This window comes from Piliocolobus tephrosceles, chromosome 8 (genome assembly GCF_002776525.5).
Source record: "Piliocolobus tephrosceles isolate RC106 chromosome 8, ASM277652v3, whole genome shotgun sequence".
NCBI classification, from domain to species: domain Eukaryota; kingdom Metazoa; phylum Chordata; class Mammalia; order Primates; family Cercopithecidae; genus Piliocolobus; species Piliocolobus tephrosceles.
In genome coordinates, this window is record NC_045441.1 from 75,949,559 (window position 1) to 75,970,302 (window position 20,744).

Consider the following 20,744-nt stretch of genomic DNA (forward strand, 5'->3'; position numbering starts at 1 on the left):
TGGAGAAATAGGAACACTTTTACACTGTTGGTGGGATTGTAAACTAGTTCAACCATTATGGAAAACAGTATGGCGATTCCTCAAGGATCTAGAACTAGATGTACCATATGACCCAGCCATCCCACTACTGGGTATATACCCAAAGGATTATAAATCATGCTGCTATAAAGACACATGCACACGTATGTTTATTGCGGCACTATTCACAATAGCAAAGACTTGGAATCAACCCAAATGTACATCTGTGACAGACTGGATTAAGAAAATGTGACACATATACACCATGGAATATTATGCAGCCATAAAAAAGGATGAGTTTGTGTCCTTTGTAGGGACATGGATGCAGCTGGAAACCATCATTCTTAGCAAATTATCACAAGAAGAGAAAACCAAACACCGCATGTTCTCACTCATAGGTGGGAACTGAACAATGAGCTCACTTGGACTCGGGAAGGGGAACATCACACATCGGGGCCTATCATGGGGAGGGGGCAGGGGGGAGGGATTGCATTGGGAGTTATACCTGATATAAATGACGAATTGATGGGTGCTGACGAGTTGATGGGTGCAGCACACCAACATGTCACAAGTATACATATGTAACAAACCTGCACGTTATGCACATGTACCCTAGAACTTAGAGTATAATAATAAAAATAAAAGGAAGAGTGAAGATATTTTCTAGTGTTACTTGAATTAACTATGTACTAGCAAGTGAGAACTAGAAAAGAGATGAATCTTACTTGTCTCTACGTACTAGCAAGTGAGAACTATAAAAGAGATGAATCTTACTTGTCAAATGTGCTTGATCCATCTGATAAGAAAGAGAATGTTGGGGTTATAAGAATACCCCACTAAGTCCCCCTGGTTGGCACAGTCAGCCTTGGGCAACTTGACTGCTGTTTGGAGTTAGCTGCAAGGCGATGGGCTGCCAAGTAGAGCTGGCAGTGTGGACAGTTTACTTTCTGATTTAAGCTCACAATTATGAGAGTCTACATATATATATATACTTTTGCCAATATAGAGGCAGTGATGTATGCGGAGGTGATATTTACAGGCCAAATTCATGATAACAATACAGTAAAATTGCCAATAAAAATCTTTAATAGGCTTTTAAAGCCAGGCAGTAGCCTGCTTGTTTGAACAATATTCAATCTGTCAGATTTCATTGGAGCCAATGAATTTAAATAGGCCCTTGGCAAACACTGTAGTGAGATATTTGAACCAGAGTACATAGTAGAACTGAAGAACCCTGCTGGCCTCAGAACAGATGCACTCCAGGGAATGCCAAGGTCCTTTCTGGAGCTGGGGTGGGCACAGAATGGCTGCCTATAACCTAAAATGGAAGAAAACAGGAATTTAGAATGAAAGGCGTCCGAGGAAAGCACCTTTTATGGAACAAGAAAGGATATCTGTTCCAACTTGTCCGACAAGTTCATTCAGCCAGTTAGGCAAAGGTAAGACTAGGACTCAGCTTCTGTCTACCTTATTCCTGATGGTTTTTAGAAGATTAGGTAATCACTCATTGTCTCTTTTCAGATCAGATTAGAAACAATTGTCTTGAATTTGCATAATTGGGGCCATGAATCTTCCTTTGTGTGCTTGCTGACCATCAACTAGCATATTAAATAAAAATCTTTACTCAGGAGCGCCCTCTTCATCTGCCTAACTGGTAGTTTTCACATCCTCAGTGACCTCCAAGCCTCAGAGTCTGTGCCGGTGACTGCCACAGCCCCTGCAGCCCCTGCAGCCCCTGCAGTCCCTGGCCATTGGGCCTCCTCTTGACGGGGAGGGGTTGACCAGCTCCTGGGCTTTAAAAACTGCTTGCTGAGCCTTCCAGGACAGGACCCTCGCAGACTCCACGTAATTAAGCCTTAACAGCTGTTTAGAAAATGTATCCCAGATTTGACTGCTCCTTGGTTCTCTTGCTGTGACCCAGGTTCAGCCTACTGCAGCCGCTTCTAACTGGGCTCACTGCTTAACCCGGCGGCCCATGCTCCACAGTGTCTTGAGTGTTCTTCGTAACCTTTCTAACTCTGAGGCAAGTCACATCACTCCCCTGCATAAAACCCTTCAACAGCAGCTGATTTCCCTAGGAATAAAATCCAAGCATCCTTTTATGCTGACCACCCTCCTCATCCTCATCCCCTTTCCCTTCCCCTGCCTTCTCTACTCTCCAGCTGCTTGAGGTCTCCCTGCTCCTTGGAACTTGCCAAGGGTGGCCTGCTTTGGGTGCTCGCACTGATGTTTCTCCTCACATCCCTGCCCTTCAAATCTTTTCCTGGCCGCTGCTTTTCACCATTCAGATCTCAATACCTCCTCACCAGAGGCTTTTCCTGACTGCTTTAGGCAAAGTAGCTCCATCTCCCAACCCCATTACTCTCCTGGAGTTGATTTTCAAGCCTGGCTATGTAGTACAATCACTTGAGAAGTTTAAAACAAAAATGAGTGTTTAGGCCCCTCCACAGACCAATGAAATAGAGTATCTGGGACTGAGAAGCATGATTCCAAAGCGTTGCTCTATTTTACCCTATACAGTGGTTGTCTAATTCTGGAATTGTTATGTATGCATGTGCTCATCCTCCTGCAAATGTGGTTCCTTGAGGACATAGATGTTGTCAATTTTGAGGTATCCTTAGTGCCTGGAAATCTTAAATTTCTAACAATTTAACCACCTAGAGATGATATCCACTGCCAACACTTTGGTGTGCCTCCTTTAGACTTTGTGTGTGTGCACAATATTATTGTCCATTTTTAAGAAACAAATCATTTTCTACACATCATTGTGTAAATGATTTTTTACTTACTACCATGGATTTGTTTATAACACTTTTTAGTGGTTGGATAGTATCCTGCATATCAATGTTCTATATTCAGTCCATCACATATTGTTGTATATTGAGGTTGTTTGTACTTTTTTCACCATTACCATCAGTGCTGGGTAAATATCCCTGTAGATTAAAGTTTGCATGCATTTATGAATTATTTTTTAGGATAAACTCCTAGAAGTGCAATTGTGGTGGTCGTAGAGTAAAGAGGTAGGTTTTTTTGTTTTTGTTTTTTTCGAACTGCTTCTTGTGGAGCAGGGCTAACCCATAGGCTACCCAGAGTGGCCATAAAGACATTTTTGAGACTCTTACTGTGTTGTCAAATTGTCCTCCGGAGGTGCTGCACTCCCAGCCTCTGGTATTAAGTGCCCTTCTTTATTTATCATTCAGGCTTTCGTAGCTCTTCCCTGGATTCTGCCACACATCTCCTCAACTCCAGTCTCTTCCCCTTAAGTTCATTTAACACTCCTCTGTCAGGTTAAATGTTATGATGCACAAACTGATCACATCACTAAAATTATCAGATCTTGGTCTACCATCACAGGACCTCATCATCAGGATGTGAGCAACTTTGTGGGCCCTTCCCTCCCCTGCCCTCCCTTCCCTGCCCTCCCCTCCCCTCCCCTGCCCTCCCCTCCCCTCCCTTCCCCTCCCTCCCCTCTCCCTCCCTCCCTCCCTTCCTTCCTTCTTTTCTTTTTTTTTCTTTTTTTCTAGTAGATGGTATCTCACTCTGTGGTCTAGGCTGGAGTGCAGTGGTGCAATCATAGCTCACTGCAGTCTTGAACTCCTGGACTCAAGTGATCCTCCCGCCTTGGCCTCCCAAAGTGCTGGAATTATAGACATGAGCTGCCACGCCCAGCCCCAGCACTATATTTCTGTTCTAGTTTTCCTCCAGCAAATATGCATGTCTTCTGATTCTTCATCTCTGGGTTCCCTTTCTTGGTTCCTGACTTACTTTCTGCCCCTCTGGACCACCAGTTCTGGGGAGCAGAGATTATGTCCCTAGAACTGCCCTCTGCCAAACAAGTGGAGTAGGCACCGAAGTCAAACTTCAGTTAATGGACTCTCCTCCCCCATCTCCCATCTTTATTTGATCACATTTCACTTTTATTGCAAGACTGAGCTCGTGTTCACTGAACACATCTTCCTTCTGATGTCACGTGTTCCCAATTTCAGTAAGGCTTTCTTCATCTCCTTTCACTCAACGTGACAGTAACCTTTCCCTCCTCTGAATTCATTGAGTCTTTTCTTTCCAGTTCTGTTATGTTACTTAACCCTTTTTCCATAACATCATAATTTTCAGTCTGTATTCTCTATTATATTTCAAGTATCTCCAGGCTAAGTCCTATCCCTTGCGAAGTTGGGGGAGGAGGTACCTAAAGTTATGCTACAGTGAAGAAGCACCATCATCATTTTGGTGTATATCTTGTAGTACCTTTCCACATATGTGATAGATGATTAATATTTACATTGTGTAAGCATAGCATACAGATGTGATTCACTTTTCAGCCTTTTCTTCTTTGGCCCAGTATTTTGTAGTACTACCCAGTGCTTTGGCTATTTTATTATTACCTGGACTGTAAAGGAGTTACAAAGTCGCTACTGTTACAAATGGCTTCCAGAAGGAGAACAGCAGCTTTAGTGCTTTGTAAAACAAAAATGACTTGCTTACAGAAAATATCCAGTAGCATCAGAACCATGAAATATAGTAGTTAGACACCTACCCTTCCCTAATCTTTGAGTGGTATAGGCCTGTGGAAATGTGACTTGTACATTTGCTTTCTTGTTAGCTGACCCATGTTCTACTGTTAGTTCCTGCAGATGAGAGTGGTGGCAAATACTGTTCCTTAGATTCTAGTCATAGAGTTAATCAGAGCTGCATGATTTGTTTTAAAGGGAATCTAACATCGTCAAAGAAGTTCTGGGAGTTGTGGGTGGAAAAGGAACTAAGTGAGTTCACCAGCCAGGTCTGAACTTGATTAAGCTTGAATTCTTTGTTGTAACTTATGTTAATGCTCATTAAACCTGTAAAGTAAGATGGAAGCCCTGTTTGTTCAAAAAAACCAAAAATACATATATATAAACATTTTTAGGTATCATGCTGTAAAGTAATATAGTACTATATAATTATTCTGATTGCCTTCTAGTCAGATTACCTTGAAAATCCAAAATGATCTTGGCGAACAATAATACATTATGATTTCATGGTTCATCTACATACCTCCTGCGTAGGTGTGTAATACTCATATCTAACAGGGTTACCACATTACATACCTTTTGGTATCAGTGACATACCTAAAATACCAGAGTATTTATTGGCCATTCTCAGTTATGAAATGTTGACATTGCCAGACAAGGCTTTGATCATATATATATACACCTTTATATATTATAAGCCTTGCGTATGTATATGGTCTCTTATATATGCCTTTTTTTATATAAGCCTTTCATATATATATTAAGGCTGTCTTTATTCAGACCATGAAACCAAAAACATCCCTTTTTTAGATAACGCATAGTGTGATTCTATTTAATGAACCTAATCTCCGTGAAGGGGTAATTAAGCAAATATGATTGTTTTCTGCCTCAGCAAACTGCCAGCAAGTTCCCCTGGAGAGCAGCACTGTGTGGCTGCGTGGCTGTGGGTGCCTGATCAGCAGGGTTGGGGGATGTGAGTAGGCGTGGCAACTGGGAAGCAAAGGGCCGGAAACACATTTGTCCTCTGTCCAGCTTCAGAAGTCTAGAGTGTGGTGGGCCTGCCGGTGAATTCCTCAGGGTCTTCTCTTATTAGAGCATGTCTTAAGAGGAAAGGAAACATCTCTAAATGAAATGCCTGTGGGCGCTTTTATTCACAGCTTTAAGTAACCTTTCTTTAAAAACTGCCAGATCTGTGTTTCCAATCTTGGCCTCTATGTTAGTTTCCTCAGGCTGCTGTAACAAAGTACTCTGCGGCAAACTGGGAAGCTTAAAAAAAAAAAAAAAAAAAAAAAATTAGTTGTCCCAAGTTCTGGAGGCTAGACATCCAAGGTGGAAGTTCAGCAGGGGTTGGTTTCTTCTGAGGGCTGTGAGGGAGAATCTGTTCTGTTCTTCTTTCCTGTCTTCTGGTGGTGGCCGGGCAACCTTTGGTGTTCCTTGGCTTGAAGAAGAATCACCCTGCTCTCTACCTTCATCTTCACTTGGTTTTCTCCTTGTATGCGTGTCTGTTTTTAAATTTCCCTCTTTTATAAAGACTTCAGTCATACTGGATTAGGTGCCTGCACTATTCCACTATGATCTCATCTTAACTAGCTTCATTTGCAACCACCTTATTTCCAAATCAAGTCACATTCTGAGGTTCTAGGGGTTGGAATTTTCGGAAATGGGGGACATAGTTCTGCCCATACCAGCATCTCTATTAAGTCCATTGAGTCTCTTTTGGCATCTGGCTGGACACTGTACTACATGTCCCACTGGTACTTCAAATACAGTCGCAGTTGGTTGCATTCTGCCACAGGTCCCTTCTTTCCAATTTTTACCTTTTTTTCTTTTTTCTTCTTTATCTTTCGTGGTGGTATCATCATCCCATTCAGTTATCCAAGTTGGAAATCTTGGGAGCATCCTGGCCTCTTTCCTTGGCTTTGGCCTCCGACATCCAGTCCTAACCACATTTTATCATTTCTGCCTCCACTGTGTTTCTCTGACCTTTCCTCTGCTTTCATTCCTAGGGCTCCCATTCAGGTTTAGAACCCTGCAATCCCTGGCTGCCAGGCTGTCTCCCACATCTCATCGCTCCTTTAAATTCATCTTCCACACCAGTTCTTTTTCTAAATCAAAGTTTTGAATGTGACATTTCTTAATCCAGAAACCTTGAGTGATTTTTCACTGTCTGAAAAAAAAAAATCGAGATTCTGTTGCTTGGTCCTTAAGGTCCACCCCAGGTGGCTGGCGTCTCACTCATGCCAGTCTTTTGCTCCTCATGACCTGCTAGATGGACAATTGGTAACTCCTACATCCTGCTCCAAATACAGCACATCCATTTGTTTTCACCTCTGTACTTTGCTTCGCCAGTGTAGAATGTCCTCTCTCTACCCTTCCCTCCTGTCTCCATCGTCACTAAACCAAAGTGGGTCCATTTGCCTGCACACAATGGAAAGCCAAACAGAAAGCACCAGGTTTTTGCAGCAAGAAAGGTTTATTGCCAGGCTGCTGAGTAAGGAGACAGGAGTCAGGCTCAAGTTTGACTTTCTCTACCAGCCTTACAGCCATAGATTTAAGGGAGGGCTTCTGAATGTGGAGTTTAGGTGCTGAACAGTGATTAGTGATTGGCTGAAAGGAAAAGGGGTTTGGAAAGTGTCTTGGGCATGCTGCTGCCCTTACATGCTGCTTCATGGGTTGCACCTTTGGACAATGGTGGCATTAGCTTGAACTGAGGGTGAGTTTTTGGCCTTCTAACGTCAAAAGGTTACTCACCAGGAGAGGAAGTCTATTCTGCCCAGACTCCAGTGAGCTGTATTGGTTCTAGCCAGCCTCAGTCTGTCAGCCAATTTTGTGGCAAATAGAGAGAACTGTAACAAATGATTTTCTTCTCTGCTGTCCTGCAAGATAAGCTCAGTAAATTTTTGTTAGTTACCAAATTCTTTAATCCTGTGGGGCATGGTTTCACCATCTTCCCACAGCAGTTGGAATTCTAACCAGGTTAAATGGAAACCAGGAGACCTGGTTTTCAGGCCAAAATGTCAGAAGCCAGTTGTTTTGCCTAACCCAGGTCATTAACTTTTTCGAGTTTCCGTTTCCTCACAAGTAGAATGAGGAGGTTGAAGTAGATAATCCCGAAGATCTTTTCAGCTTTAAAATTTGTTATTCAAATACCATGCCTCCATGAAGCAATCCCCAACTCTTCCAGGCAGAATAATTCACCCCTTTTATGCCCCTTGGTGCTTTATTTTTTCTTTTACAGTTAACTCTTAATTTCTAGTGGTTATGTGTGCTCATGACTGTCTCCCCTTCCTCCAAACAGCTGGTGGTAAGCTCTTTGAGTTCAGCCAGGAATGCTTGACTCATATTTGCCCCTCTTCTTGCCTTGGTCTTCCCCTGGTCTTGCTTAGGCAGAGAGTCTCGGTGAGAGAGACCTTAGTAGAGGATAAAATGTCCTTGGGAAGTACTCCCCTGTAACACATGCTCTTCCTGAGTGTTCCCAGGCATTGAGAAGGAAGTGTTTTGGATGGTTAATGATACAGAGATGTTATATTGAACACACTGAGTTTTTCCTTTCTTCGTAGCATTATTGTAATTGGGTGACATTCTGGGAAACAGCTAAGTTCGCTTTGTAACAGTTTTTATAAAAATGTGTGCTCTCTATAGGATGTTTAGAAGTAACTAAGTTTTCTGTAAAAGATATGAAAAATATTCCTATCTTCTTCCTCCTCCTATATCCTCCGGAAACTTGGAGTATCTTGATGTATCATTAAGGTATTTGGACACTTAAAATAGCAGTTGTTAAAAAATACAATCTAGGAAAGTTTTTATGGACACATTTCCTCTTTGGAAGCCAAACGTCCTTGGCCTCTCATGTTCTTCCTGAAGCTTAGATTGACCCACATTTTGACCTTCAGAAAGTTAAAGTCACTCCTTTTTCCTAGAGAATGACCAGGCCCTTTTCTTGCTTCAAGGCCACCTCTGGTCCTATATTTGTAATCTAATTTTACATTGTTCTTTTATGCACTCCACTGTCCAGACAAAATCTGTCATTTATAATTTTCCCTATATACTCCTTTCTTGCATTAGTCTTCTGCCTGAAGTGCCCTCTGGTCTACACCCATTACTGTATATCCGAATTGTACTCATTTTTTGAGACCTAGCTCAAATGCCATTTCTGCCACAAAGACTTTTGTTACCATACTAGTTTTTGTGTTATGATTTGTTCTTCTTCTACACACTGGTCTATTTCTAGACTAGTGCTATCTGCCTCACCAGACTAGAAGTTCCTTGGGGTCATGTTTCATGTGTCATTTATCTGTATTCCCCTGTACTAGCCCTAGGTCAATTCACAGGTGGTCAGTAAATACCGGTAGTGAATCAATTATCTGTGAACCGTTTTTTGCATGGTCTTTAAGGATACTAATGCGTAACAAAGTTGCTCTATTTTGCTGTTAGGCAGTCACATCTTAGTCTAAAGTATCTACACTTTAATTTTAGAACCCAAAAACATGTCTGAAGTAAGATTGAAACATATATGATACTGGATAAAACAGTTACATTTGAAATTATAGTGTATTTAGTGTGTGAACTATGTGGTCAGTGCTGTCATGTCTTTTAGATTCTGTGCATTATTATTTCAGTCCACTTTGTAAAAGTAAATGCTAAATGTTTATAAATGTTTTCAGTTTGAATTTTATGTTTTGGCAGTGATATTTTTTCCCTCAGTGTATGTTTGTATATGCTTCTGTTTTCCACAAGCTGCTGACTTTATGCTTTGTGTTTGTTTTATGTTGCAGATTAATATCTTTTCAAGAATTTGTTGCCTTTGAATCTGTCCTGTGTGCTCCTGATGCTTTGTTTATGGTAGCCTTTCAGCTGTTTGACAAAGCTGGCAAAGGAGAAGTAACTTTTGGTAAGGAGCATGGTTCTGTGCACATCTATGTAAGTGCGGACTTGTGTGAGCATTTTCTTTCTTTCTTTTTTTTTCTAGGAACAAAATAAAGTATATGGAAATGCTTTCAAGAAGATAGTATATCCCTTTTAGTAAAGATACTTCAATGTTTAGGGGCTCCAGTTCAAATGTCTTCCTATCTGAAAAAAGCAAGTTTCTGGCTTAGTAGTTTTGATATTCTGATTTAGTTTTAAGGTGAGGGAGATGTGGCGTGATTGTTTTCATACAGTCATAGCATGTGAGAGCCAGATAGGACTTCTGTTTCTTCCCTGCACCATCAGTAGTGCTTTCCACCGATAGAATGAAGAAGTGAATAATCTGCCTACACACAAAAGTTACTAATGCACCCTATACTTCCTGTCTTCACCTTGTTCCCATGGAGTAGTTTGCGGCCAGAGCCACTGCAGAAGATGGTGGTTCAGAATGGTACATGAAGGACCTTGTTCTAAAGAACACGCCTCCCACCCCACTGCTGTGCTGGCAGTGCCTGCTCTGCTGTGGCCTTCTTTATTTTGCAAGGCACAAACATCATCATGGGAACTAGCTACAGAGCTGCAGAAAACCCTGACGTTTTTCAGATACTTAGAAGAAAGGGAAGACTTGGAAGTGGTGGGATAGTGACAAGTTATTCTTTAAAAAACTGGCTACTAAGGACAGATTTAACAGAAAGTGCCATGTTTCCCGCGGACTCTGCAGTGTCCAGCATATGTTGTCTCTGCATGCAAATCTGCATTAGCAGTGCTCAAGAAGAATTTTGGAGCCCTTTAGGCATGTAGATTATGCTTTCATGAGAGATGGCTTTAAAGATTAGGGAGAACATGGCATGACTATTTTTATAGCGTCATAGAACGTGAGAGCCAGACAGGACCTCTGCCTGTCTTGTGCTTGGCATGTGCCCATTTTAAGTGTCTTTATTCATAATTTCCAATTCATTCAGACCTTTGGGACTTGTCTTATTTGGTGTATTTTGGGAAACATACAGATGTGGGAAAAACACAGGAAGAATGTTGCTTCCAGAATCAGATAAGCTTAGCCCCTTCCAGCTCTGCTGCTTTTGCCTCTGAGCCAAACTGATGATCCTCTCCAGTCCTCATTTATCCTATTAAGAAGTGAAGATAATAATTAGATAAAGTATTGGTAAGATAGTATAATAGACTTATTGTGCCAGCTAACCCCCTTCGCCATTCTGTCATACTTATTTGGCATGGCAGAATTAAAGGTTAAATAGTCTTGAGCAAAGACAAAAAGTTATATACTTGCCTGATTTTGTTTCTAGAAGATCAGATGCTTTCCATTAATACTTCATGAGGATTATTTAATATTTTCAGATCCTTAGATAAAATTTATTTCCATCACCCAGTTCATCTTAGCACCACTGCAACCACAACTTTTCAATTAATACCAATAAAAAAGTCCCCATTTAAATCTTCAAGTAATGAGTAAGAAGCTAGCTCATGGTGTTATTGATTTACTCAGTGGAAGCGAGTTTGGTGACAGTGTTACGATAGTGTTTCTTTGGGATGAACAGAGGAAAGCCTGTGAGTGCAAGCACGTTCAACACAGATGTGTTCTGTCTTATCTTCCTACTTTCCCCAGCAAGACTGGATGTGAGGAATGGAAGATAGCTCGATTTGAGATGAGAGGACCGAGAAATAGGCTTCAGATAGTTCCTTGATATAGATCCATCTTCCCTTCATGCGTGTGAAGTGGCAAGGGATATTGGTGACACTAGCTTTACCACTGGTCCTGGAAAGACATAGGAGACTTCCACCATTGCAGGGGGAAGTGTGTGTGTTAGTGTGATTAGTAGAAAATGATAGTGAAGAAGCAGGATGTAGGAAACAAGAGCTATCTTTGAATTGTAGAAGACATAGTTGCATAAGGATTTTGTTTCTGCTTCTTACTGGCTGAAAGACAAGCCATTTTAACCCTCTGAGCTTTATTTTCCTCATCTCTAAAATTGGGGTAATAACTACCTTACAGGACTATGTAAGGATTAAAAGATCCACTGCATAAAAGGCACTGTCTGGAAAACAAAGGCCTTTATACAAATAGTGATACTAAAAGAAATAGCCTGAAAGAAGAAAAGATTTTCTAAGTTTTTTTTTTTTTCCTTTTTTCTTCTTTGGGAAGCCCTTTATTTATTTATTTTTTAATTGTTGTGTTTTTTTTTAACGTACGTTCAGGGGTACATGTGCAGGTTTATTATATAGGTAAATTTGTGTCACAGGGGTTTGCTGTACAAATTATTTCATTACTCAGCTATTAAACCTAGTACCCATTAGTTATTTTCCCTGATCCTTTCCCTCCTCCCACCCTCTACTCTTCACCCTCTGGTAGGCCCTAATATCTGTTGTTCCTCTCTGTCTCTGTGTTCTTATCACTTAGCGCCCACATATATGTGAGAATGTTTGGTTTTTGGTTTTCTGTTCCCACATTAGTTTGCTAAGGATAATGCCTCCAGCTCCATCCAAGTTCCTGAAGAGGACATGATCTCGTTATTGTTGTTGTTTTAATGACTGCATCGTATTCCATGATGTATATGTACCACATTTTCTTTATCCAGTCTGTCATTAATGGGCATTTAGGTTGATTCCTTGTCTTTGCTATTGTGAATAGTGCTACAGTGAACATATGTGTGCATGTGTTTTTATGATAGAATGTTTATATTTCTTTGGGTATATACCCAGTAATGGGATTGTGGGTTGAAGGATAGTTCTGTTTTTAGATCTTTGAGGAATTGCCACACTGTTTTCCACAGTGGTTAAACTAATTTACACTCCCACCAGCAGTGTATAAATGTTCCTTTTTCTCTGCAACCTTGCTAGCACCAGCTATTGTTTGACTTTTTAATAGTAGCCATTCTGACTAGTGTGAGATGGTATCTCATTGTAGCTTTGATTTGCATTTCTCTAATTATCAGTGATGTTGAGCCTTTTTCCATATGCTTCTTGGCTGTGTATATATTTTCTTTTGAAAATGTCTGTTCATGTCCTTTTCCCCCCCCGCCCCCCCCCCCCTTTTTTTTGAGATAGAGTCTCACTCTGTCATCCAGGCTGGAATGCAGTGGCACAATCTTGGCTCACTGCAACGTCCATCTCCAGGGCTCAAGCAATTCTCCTATCTCAGTCTCTCGAGTGGCTGGGACTACAGGCGCACGCCAGCACGTCTGGCAAATTTTGTATTTTTAGTAGAGATGGGGTTTTACCATGTTGGTCAGGATGGTCTCAAACTCCTGACCTCAGGTGATCCACCTGCCTCGACCTCCCAAATTGCTGGGATTACAGGCATGAGCCACCACGCCTGGCCTTTCCCTCGCTTTTTAATGGGGTTGTTTTTTCCCTGTGAATTTAAGGTCCTTATCATTAGTTGCTGGATATTAGACCTTTGTCAGATGCATAGTTTGCAAAAATTTTCTCCCATTCTGTAGGGTGTCTGTTTACTCTCTTGATAGTTGGGCTTTTGCTCTGAAGAATGCCCTTTAGTTAATTAGATCCCATTTGTCAATTTTTGTTTTTATTGCAATTGCTTTTGGTGTCTTTGTCATGAAATCTTTGCCCATTCCACTCTCCAGAGTAGTATTGCCTAGCTTGTCTTCCAAGAATATAGTTTTGAGTTTTACACTTAAGTGTTGTTTGTTTTTTAGACAGAGTCTTGCTCTGTTGCCCAGGCTCGAGTGCAGTGGTATGATCTCGGCTCACTGCAACCTCTGCCTACCAGGCTAAAGTTATTCTTGTGCCTCAGCCTCCCAAGTAGCTGGGACTATAGGCATGCGCCAGCATGCCTGGCTAATTTTTGTATTTTTCAGTAGAGACTGGGTTTCACCATGTTGGCCAGGCTGGTCTGGAACTCTTGACCTCAAGTGATCCGCCCACCTTGACCTCCCAAAGTGTTGGGATTACAGGTGTGAACCATCACTGTCTGGCCACATTTAAGTCTTTAATCCATCTTGAGTGTATTTTTGTGTATGGCATAAGGAAGGGATCCAGTTTCAGTCCTCTGCATATGGCTAGCCAGTTAACTCAGTGTCATTTATTGAATGCAGAATCCTTTTACCATTGCTTGTTTTTGTCAACTTTGTTGAAGATCAGATAGTTGTATGTGTACAGCCTTAGTTCTGGGCTCTCTATTCTGTTCCACTGATGTTTATGTTTTGTACTAGTACCATGCTGTTTTGGTTACTGTAGCCCTGTAGTACAGGTTGAAGTCAGGTAGCATGATGCCTCCAGGTTTTTTCTTTTTGCTTAGGATTGCCTTAGCTATTGTCATGTCATGCACATCCATGTGAAGAGACCACCAAACAGGCTTTGTGTGAGCAATAAAGCTTTTTAATCACCTGTGTGCAGGTGGACTGAGTCTGAAAAGAAAGTCAGCAAAAGGAGTTAGGGGTGGGGCAGTTTTTATGGGATTTGGGTGGGTGGTGGAAAATTACAGTCAAAGGGGGTTGTTCTCTTGCAGGCAGGTGTGGGGGTCACAAGGCACTCAGTGGGGGAGCTTTTGCATCAAAAGGAATTTCACAAGGTTAATCAATCAGTTAAGGTGGGGCAGGAACAAATTACAATGGTGGAATGTCATCAGTTAAGGTAGGAACCGGCCATTTTCACTTCTTTTGTGATTCTTCAGTTGCTTCAGGCCATCTGGATGTATATGTACAGGTTACAGGGGATATGATAGCTTAGCTTGGGCTCAGAGGCCTGACAGCTATTTGGGTTCTTTTTTGGTCCATATGAATTTTAAAGTAGTTTTTGTCTAGTTCCATGTAGAATGTCATTGGTAGTTTGAGAGGAACAGCATTGAATGTATAAATTGCTTTGGGCAGTATGTTCATTTTAATGATACTGATTTTGCCTATCCATGAACATGAAATGTTTTTCCATTTGTTTGTGTCATCTCTGTTCTGTAGTTCTCCTTGTAGAGATCTTTCATCTCCCTAGTTAGCTGTGTTTCTAGGTATTTTATTCTTTTTGTGGCAATTGTGACATGGATTACGTTCCTGATTTGGCTCTTGGCGTGACTTGTTGGTGTATAGGAATGCTAGTGATTTTTATACAATGATTTGGTATCCTGAGACTTTGCTGAAGTTGTTTATCAGCTTAAGGAGCTTCTTGGCTGTGACTGTGGGGTTTTCTATTAACAGACACAGGATCAATTCAACTGCAAACAGGATAGTTTGATTTCCCCTCTTCCTATTTGGATGCCCTGTATTTCTTTCTCTTGCCTGATTGCTTTGTCCAGGCCTTCCAATACTGTGTTGAATAGGACTGGTAAGAGAGGGCATCCTTGCCTTATGCAATAAGAGACAGGAAGCCCTGATTTCAAGGAGCTCATATTGTGATTTTGTCTTCAGTTGCATATGACTGTTGTAGAAGAATGTACAACCCCTCCAGCAAATACCCTGCCTTTCACAGGTAATTTATTCTAGGGTTTTCCAGTCTCACAAAACAGCGTGTTGTATATGTCCCCTGTATACATGTATGATGAGCCAACGGGAGTCCTCACTCCATTGGTATTGTAAAATGGACCCTGGATTTTCTGAACCATTAATCCCAATTTAAGATTAAACTGAATGAGAAATGCGTAGGACTAAGAGAGCAGAAAGACCATCAGTTTGCAAATTAATAGCTGACTTCTAACTTTTTTTTATGGGGTTGGTTAGATTCCTTAAATATAGGTGGTGTGCATAGCGGTCTTTCACCTAAGTAAACAAAATCTTATAGGGGGCATGGCAGCCTAAGGAGTGTTTTGACAGCAGGTACCTTTAGAAGAAGCTGGCAACAAGTACCTTTTCCAGGAAACTCTTCACAGAGTTAAAGACATCAAAAACAAACAACTTGGAGTTGGACAGAAAAGAAGACTTACGTAGTCAACCTTGCTCTTATAAACCCAAAGTTTTCAGAGAATGAAGATCCAGATCTATAGCCTGGCTAGCTGGTCATATGAGACTGTAAACCCAGTGGCAATCTTATCTCTAGTTACTTCCTTAGCTTCTTATAAATCCTTCACCTAGGAGTGACCCTTTAGTATTTTAGAAGTTTGTCTACCTTGATGTGTATCTTTGGGAGGGGTAGACATGGAGTGGCAATTGAGAGAAGGGCTCCTTTGTTACTTCCTGGATTGGCTCAGTCAATTGTGATGATCATGGGGTGAGTATTCTTTCTACACTCTACAGAGGTTCACCTGGGGCCTTTCCATGGTCTGCAGAGAAAACAGGAGAGTGGCCTCAGATCTCACATGTCTCCCAGGCTTGCTTTTTATACTGAGAGCAGTTACACTCTTTATCAGTTTTCCTACTGGATTTCCACATTAGAGTGTGTGAAGTGGGGCTTCTGCGACTAAGCTTAGTTTGCCGCAGGGTTTGTCGACAACAGGGTGGTGTTCATGCTCCCACTAGTACTGATTCTGATAGATGCTAAACAAAAATCAGTTGGATCGAGGGGCAAATAAGTGTCTCATTTCAGTGAAACCTTGACCTATTTCCTCTGAGGCTTTGTTTATATTTACTGTATTTTCATGTCTACATCACCCCCTGTGTTTGCTACAATGAAAAGATCTTGATTAGGCCACTTTTGTTCTTTTGGTATCTAGTTACTTATATTCTCCTATTTCCTTTGAGGGAAAACTCCAGTATTCTTGCTGTCACCGTGTGTTCTTATTTTGATATCCAGTGTTTATAAGTATCTTGAAATATCAACAGGTATATAACAGGATGTTGGTATGAGTGGTAAATTCTAGTTAATTTGTGATTCTGCATGTGAGGAGGAAAAAAATTGTTCTAAATGTTTCCATTTGTATTTTTAGCCTATTGTATGTGACAGTGATTTTTTAAAGTATACTTTGTTGAATGACAGCATACATGCAGAAGAATATACAAATCATGTTAGGTGTACATCTTGCTGAACTTTTACATCTGGATCTGCTTACCACAAGCCAGATCAGAAAGAGGATGGTACCAGCAGTGTAGAGGTCTCATCCCAGTCACTGTTTCCCAATCCCAATGGTAACAACTGACATTTATCACTATCAATTGGTTTTGCCTGGTTTTAAACTTCATTTAATTGGAACTATATAGAGTGTACTCTTTTGGTCTGGCTTCGTTTGTTCATTTTATTTGTGAGATTAATCCATGTCATATGTAGTTTTTTGTTTTTCTTCAAAAAACAATGTATTGAATTCCATTATGTGACTCTATCCTAATTTATCCATTCTATTGTTGATAAACATTTTGGAACATTTTCATTTTTGTCTACTACAAGCAATATGTTTTCAACATTGTTTTACGTATGTTTGGTGTGTATAGACATATCTAGGAATAGACTTGCTGGGTCATAGAAAATATGCATATTTAGCTTCAGTAGAGCTTGCTAAAATGTTTCCCAAAGTGATGGTACCAGTTAACACTCATACCATCATTGCATGATGGTTTTATTTATTTCGGATCTTTGCCACTTGGTATCAGTTATTTTTATTTTAGTGGTATCTCCCTGTGTGGCTTTAATGAGCATTTCTTTCCCTGAGTCCTAATGGGTTATACAACATTTTTTCATATTTATTGGCCATTTGGGTATCTTCTTCAGTCACATGCATATTTTCTGGATACAAGACCTCTGAGGGTTATGTGTTTCACAGATTCTTTACTCTGTGACTTGCACTGTTACTCATTTGAGTCTTGAGGAACATAAGTTTCTAATTCTAATGTAGTACAAATTATCAGCATTTTCTTTTGTGGATAGCTCTTTTCTTGTCCTGTTTTAAAAAATCTAGGCTGAGCACAGGGGCTCCCACCTGTCATCCCAACACTTTGGCAGGCCGAGGCAGGTGGATCACCTGAGGTCAGGAGTTCGAGACCAGCCTAGCCAATACAGTGAAACCCTGTCTCACTAAAAATACAAAAATTAGCTGGGCATGGTGGCAGGCACCTGTAATCCCAGCTACTCAGGAGGCTGAGGCAGGAGAATTGCCTGAACCCAGGAGGCAAAGGTTGCGGTGAGCCAACATCACGTGCAAAGCTCTATCTCAAAAAAGAAAAAAAGTTTATTTGCTTTCCTCCAGGTCGGGAAGATACTCTCCTATGTTATCTTCCAGAAGTTTGTTTTCCTTTCACATTTACATTTTAATCTTTTAGAATTTGTTATATTTTTGCATGGTACTAAAGGTAAAGGTCAAGATTCTTCCCTGGCCCCCTTCCCCAAGGATATGTAGATCACCTGGCACCATTTATTTAAAAGGTCACTCTTTTCTTTATTGCACTGCAGTGGTGCTGCTATTGTAAGCCCAGTATGGGACTGTATCTGAATGCTCTATTCTTTTTATATAATTATATATTCTCCACTAATTCTATACTATCTTAATCGCTGTAGCTTTATAAGTCATATCTGGTTAGGCTTTCAACTTTATTCTTTAAGATTATCTTGGCTATTGGCCCTATTCACTATCAAAACAATTTTAGAGTAAGTTGTTAATTTCCACAAACATCCTGCTGGGATTTCACATGCTATTGCCTTGAATATGTATAATATCTATATGTATATGTATAAATAAATGTTTTATTCCTTTAGAATTTTTAAAGTTTTTAAATGTTTATTTAATAACAACTGTTAGTCTGTCTATATCTCACTACTCTGGAAATTTAGAGTAGATGAACACTACAAATTTTGAAAGAGAAAGGAACACATCTATGTTATTTGTTATCTAAAGATGCTAGTACATGTTTACAATTTTGCAGATAGGACTACTGCCAAGGATGAATCAGTGCTAAGTGCCTCAGAAGGAGGATAGTAGAATCATGAGCTGAATTTTATATTTGAGATAACAAATAAGCATTACCTTCTTAAAAGTTCATAAATATTTCAATAGATGTATTTTACTACGTATTGAATATAATGCATTTAAAGAAACTTCAGAATTCTGTGAGTTGGACGTTACCAATACTGTCAAATTTTGGTTATCATAGTGGATGGGAGGAGTGTTCAAAAGGAGTAAATCATGGTGGACGACAAGCAGGGTAAGAAGAAGGGAGAGAAAATGATATTAATGGCCTTGTCATTTGTAACCAAAGCAGAGAAATAATAAATAAGGGAATAAAGTGTCATTATATTAATTATAAATCTATGCTATTATATGAGGAGATATTTACACAAATTTGTTTTTGAAATTTAATGTATTTTCTCTTTAAACTTAGTATGTCGAATGTCAACATAGTTTTCTTTTTCTTTCTTTTCTTTTTTAAAGTGTTATTTTTTATAATAGATCATGAGTGGCAAACTTTTTCTATAAGGCTAAGATAGTAAATGTTTTGGTGCAGTCCCTATGGAAAATAGTTATGGAGATTCTGACAAAATTTTAAAAATAGAAGTGCCATATGATCCACCAATCTCACTTCTGGATATTTATCCAAAAGAATTGAAATCAGGATCTTGAAGAGTTATCAGCACTCTCATGTTCATTGCAGCACTGTTCGCAATAGCCAAATGTGGAAATGACCTAAATGTCCATCCACAGCTGAATGGGTAAAGAAAATGTAAATGCATATGATAGAAGATTATTCAACCATAAAGTCCTGCCATACATGACAACATGAATGAACCCTGAAGACACTACAAGTGAAATAAGACAGCCACAGAAGACAAATACTACATGATTCCACTTATATGAGGCACTTGAAATAGGCAGAGTCATGGAATCAAAGAGTCATGGCTGCCAGGGGCTATGGGGAGGGGGAATGGGGACTGACTAATCAGCTGGCATAAAGTTTTGGTTAAGCAAGATGAATAAGTTCTAGAGATCTCCTGCACAACGTTGTGCTAATAGCTGACGATATTGTTTTGTACACTTAAAAATCTACTAAGGGTAGATTTCATGTTAAGTGTTTTTTCCACCAAAAAAAAATATTTTTTTTTTGAAAGAGGTGAGGGAATTGGTCATGTAAATGTGGAGATGGAGGAGGGGAGACTGTCCGAGGCAGAAAATAATAGCCATTTCCCAGGTTCTGAGGACAGAGTCTGTTTGATACATTTGAGGAACATTTTAGGCAGAGAGACTATAAACAAGTACAAAAAATATGATGTCAGGGTATCCTATTTATAATGTAAAGCAGGCTAAGTGGGTAGAAAGCATGGAAGTTATCTGAGCAGATCTAGAGGAGTGACCGAAAATGCATTAATACTGAACTGTCATGATATGGGCTGTGTATTCCATGGAGGGTTGGAGCTGTGGGGATCTGGAACTGATGGCCACTTTGGAAGTGTTAAAACAGTGGAGGCTGGGAATAACAGAGGCCTGGACTGGAGTCATATCTCGGGACCCCACCTGGGCCCGCCTTCCCTTCCCTCCCCTTCCCTTCCCTTCCCTTCCCTTCGCTTCCCTCCCCTCCCCTCCCCTCCCCTCCCTTCCCCTTCCTTTCCCCCCCTACCCCACACTTTCCCCCCCTACCCCACAATGTCTCTGTGACCCAGGCTGGAGTGATCTGGGCTCACTGCAGCCTCAGCATCCCTGACTCAAGCCATCCTCTCACCTTAGTGTCCCGAGTAGCTGGAACTACAGGTGGCACCACCATGTCCAGCTAACTTTATTTTTATTTTTGTAAAGAAGAGTTTAACTATGTTACTTCAAACTCCTGGGCTCAAGCAATCCTCCCACCTTGGCCTCCCAAGATGCTGGGATTACAGGCATGAGCCAATGCACACTGGGCTATTCCTGAGAGCTAATCTGTAAGACTTGGCTCCTGATTGGCCACGGGTGAGAGGAAGGGGGTCAAAGGAAAGGCAGAAGGACCAGGTGGTAGCTACTGGTCTTGTTCTGTTCCCAAGACAAGCGGTTTTACATAATCTCATGAGAGAAGTAAGGTAACCATCATTTTTATTTTTAAATACATGCCAACCTCTGGGCTAAGTACTTTTGGTATAATTTATTGTTTAATTATTGTAGCCTAGAAGGTCTATACTATTATAATTCTCATTTTCTGAAGAGGAAATAGGCATGGGGAGGTTGAGTCAGTGGCCACAGTCATAGTGTTGCCTGTGGTGGAGCTGGGAGAGCAACCTGATCCTGGCTGACTGTTCTTCACTGTGTTACACTGCCTCCCTCTGGTGTTGATACTCATGCTTTTGGAGTGAGCCCACCATAATCCAGACAGGTGTCAGCCATTGTGGTCTCAGTCTTTATCAGACATTAGAAGGATTTAATATTTTTCATGAAGTAAAGAGCAATAGGCAAATGCGTTAGTTAAGATTTTATTTCACTATGGTGGAAAGTAATAAGGAAGATAACGTACCTGACTTAGAGTTACCAGT

The 20,744-nt window shown here is 40.6% G+C and overlaps 1 protein-coding gene across 2 annotated transcripts in view; it reads left to right on the top strand.

Annotated features, from left to right (window-relative positions):
• SLC25A13 (solute carrier family 25 member 13) overlaps positions 1-20,744 on the top strand; it is a 194,462-nt gene that overhangs the window by 63,356 nt on the left and 110,362 nt on the right. Inside the window, exon 4 of one of the 2 annotated variants that reach the window (XM_023226599.2) lies at positions 9,302-9,417. The exons of the other annotated variant lie outside the window; for it this stretch is intronic. Within the exon in view, the coding sequence (XP_023082367.1) occupies positions 9,302-9,417 (116 nt within the window). The remainder of the gene's footprint in view (positions 1-9,301; positions 9,418-20,744) is intronic. 2 annotated transcript variants of the gene reach the window in all.